At 44.1% G+C, this 2345-nt stretch overlaps 1 protein-coding gene and 1 pseudogene across 2 annotated transcripts; both read left to right on the top strand.

Annotated features, from left to right (window-relative positions):
- The first annotated feature begins 237 nt into the window (after positions 1 to 237).
- LOC114625890 lies at positions 238 to 1570 on the top strand (annotated as a pseudogene). Its single transcript, XR_003712148.1, has one exon. The product of XR_003712148.1 is annotated as a small nuclear ribonucleoprotein-associated protein N pseudogene (transcript).
- On the top strand, positions 238 to 1570 carry LOC114625891 (SNRPN upstream reading frame protein). Its single transcript, XM_028773268.1, has one exon. It carries the CDS (start codon positions 322 to 324, stop codon positions 535 to 537), a length of 216 nt encoding a protein of 71 aa, XP_028629101.1. The 5' UTR covers positions 238 to 321; the 3' UTR covers positions 538 to 1570.
- Positions 1571 to 2345: the final 775 nt, after the last annotated feature.

The raw sequence follows: 2345 nt of genomic DNA, 5'->3' as shown, positions 1-2345 counted from the left end.
CACTGGAAGCATGTGAAGTCTACAACTATTGCTGTGGAAACTACTCATCAGACTTTGCAGGGCATGGGGAAAGCATCATTCAGGAGAGCATTCAGTGTTCAAATTCTACCACCAAAACCAAAGAGGTAACTGATGGTTTTGGAAAAGGCAAAGAAAAAAAACTGGTCAATAACCACCTTAGGTATTAATGTTAGTAATAAACAGGTTTCATATTAACCTGATTAAGAACAGAAACTGATGCCATTGCGGCAAGTCTGGCGCAGAGAGGAGAGGGAGCTGGAGATGCCAGGCGCTTGGTTCTGAGGAGTGACTTGCAACGCAATGGAGAGAGGAAGGGATCGCTTACACTTGAGAAGAACTACTGAACAGCACGTGCCAGAGGTCGAGGTCCAGGTCAAACGTAGAAGGACAGCCTCACTGAGCAACCAAGAGTGTCACTTGTACCCACTACGTTCTCAGCAACAGCACGTTCCTGTGGTGGATTTCCAGGCAGAACTGAGTCAGGCGTTCTTAGCTGAGACACCAAGAGGTGGTTAAAGCAGTGTTGGAACTTCAAGATGGTGGAAGTCAAGGAAAACAGGACCCATCCACTGTTTGTGAAACTTTGGTCACGCTTACACTGTGTGTTAATAGCCTGCATCCAACCTTTATTTATAGCCCTCTCCCAAGTATTAAGGATCTTGAAAATTTAGTGTTGACAACGGCTATTGTGGAACGGCAATCATGACTGTGGGTAAGAGTAGCAAGATGCTGCAGCATATTGACTATAGAATGAGATGTATCCTGCAAGATGGAAGAATCTTCATTGGCACATTTAAGGCTTTTGACAAGCATATGAATTTGATCCTCTGTGATTGTGATGAGTTCAGGAAGATCAAGCCAAAGAATGCAAAACAGCCAGAACGTCAAGAAAAACGGGTTTTGGGTCTGGTCTTGCTATGTGGGGAGAACCTGGTTTCCATGACTGTGGAGGGTCCACCTCCTAAAGATACTGGCATTGCTCGTGTGCCACTTGCTGGCGTTGCAGGTGGCCCTGGGGTTGGAAGAGCAGCTGGCAGAGGAGTACCAGCAGGTGTACCTATTCCCCAAGCGCCTGCTGAATTAGCAGGCCCTGTCCGAGGAGTTGGAGGCCCATCCCAGCAGGTCATGACCCCACAGGGAAGAGGCACTGTTGCAGCTGCTTCTGTTGCTGCTACTGCTAGCATTGCAGGAGCCCCAACTCAGTACCCACCAGGACGGGGAACACCACCTCCACCTGTAGGCAGAGCAACTCCACCTCTAGGCATTATGGCTCCTCCACCTGGTATGAGACCACCCATGGGTCCACCAATTGGCCTTCTCCCTGCTCGAGGGACACCTATAGGCATGCCCCCTCCAGGAATGAGACCCCCTCCACCAGGAATTAGAGGCCCACCTCCCCCAGGAATGCGTCCACCAAGACCCTAAGATACAGTTGATAAATCTCAGCCCTTCTCTTTCCCTACAATGCTTCTTGTGAAATTGTGTAGCCTGCAAGCTTTTTGACCCCTCTTACTGCATTAACTATAGATAATAAATACATAGAGCAATTAAAAAAAAAGAACAGAAACTGAGGACCTTAGGCACAAATAGACATTTGAAAATGGGAGGAAAGGATACCAGTAGAAAGAGCAGATATTTTAATTGTAAAATACTACTTAAATCTGTGTAAACAGAATGAGGGAATGGTAAGAAGGCTTTTTTTCCCTAGAGAACATGTCGTTTCTGAGATGACCTAGATGAGGTTAAAAGGAATCTAAGAAAGAAAATTTGTATGGTAAAATAGAGAAAATTGTCACAGGACAACTTTTACCATCAGTAAAGCACTGTTTTGTGTCACTGTAACAGCCTAGGATGCTAACAGCCTAGGAACAAACTGTCCTACAGAACTCTCCTTAAGGAACCCACTTCTTCCAGCCAGGTCCCATTTAATGTTTTCTTCCCATAATAGGACCGTTGGATGGGGACCAAGTCCCTAATCCATAAACTCTGGGAAGGGATGAATTTTTTATTCAAATTATAACAAGCACCAAATCCAGCACAGACCCTCCCACTGCTCCTCAAAATTCTCCATGGTATCCTGTTTGTCATGAACATAGCATCCAATTCAAACATAAACAAATATTACATAGAAATGATATTGCAAAAAAACACCCTCATTTGTGCAAATGATACAAAATCCTGAATAAAACATTAACACAAATACAAAAGTGCATTTTAAAAGGCTCAGCATGATGACGTGGTATCTATTTTAATAATTCAGGAATATTCCATTATAAGGCAATATGTTTAAATCATCACATTAATGTGTCTTATGGAATAGAATC

The sequence above is a fragment of the Grammomys surdaster genome, unplaced genomic scaffold (assembly GCF_004785775.1).
Source record: "Grammomys surdaster isolate TR1022 unplaced genomic scaffold, NIH_TR_1.0 224, whole genome shotgun sequence".
Lineage (NCBI taxonomy): Eukaryota > Metazoa > Chordata > Mammalia > Rodentia > Muridae > Grammomys > Grammomys surdaster.
The sequence above is the reverse complement of the archived record's forward strand: the minus strand, read 5'-3'. Positions and strand labels throughout refer to the sequence as shown.

What these genes read in the sequence shown, in the direction of transcription:
- LOC114625891 (XM_028773268.1), top strand. Translation starts at nt 322, where the DNA reads ATGGAGAGAGGAAGGGATCGCTTACACTTGAGAAGAACTACTGAACAG.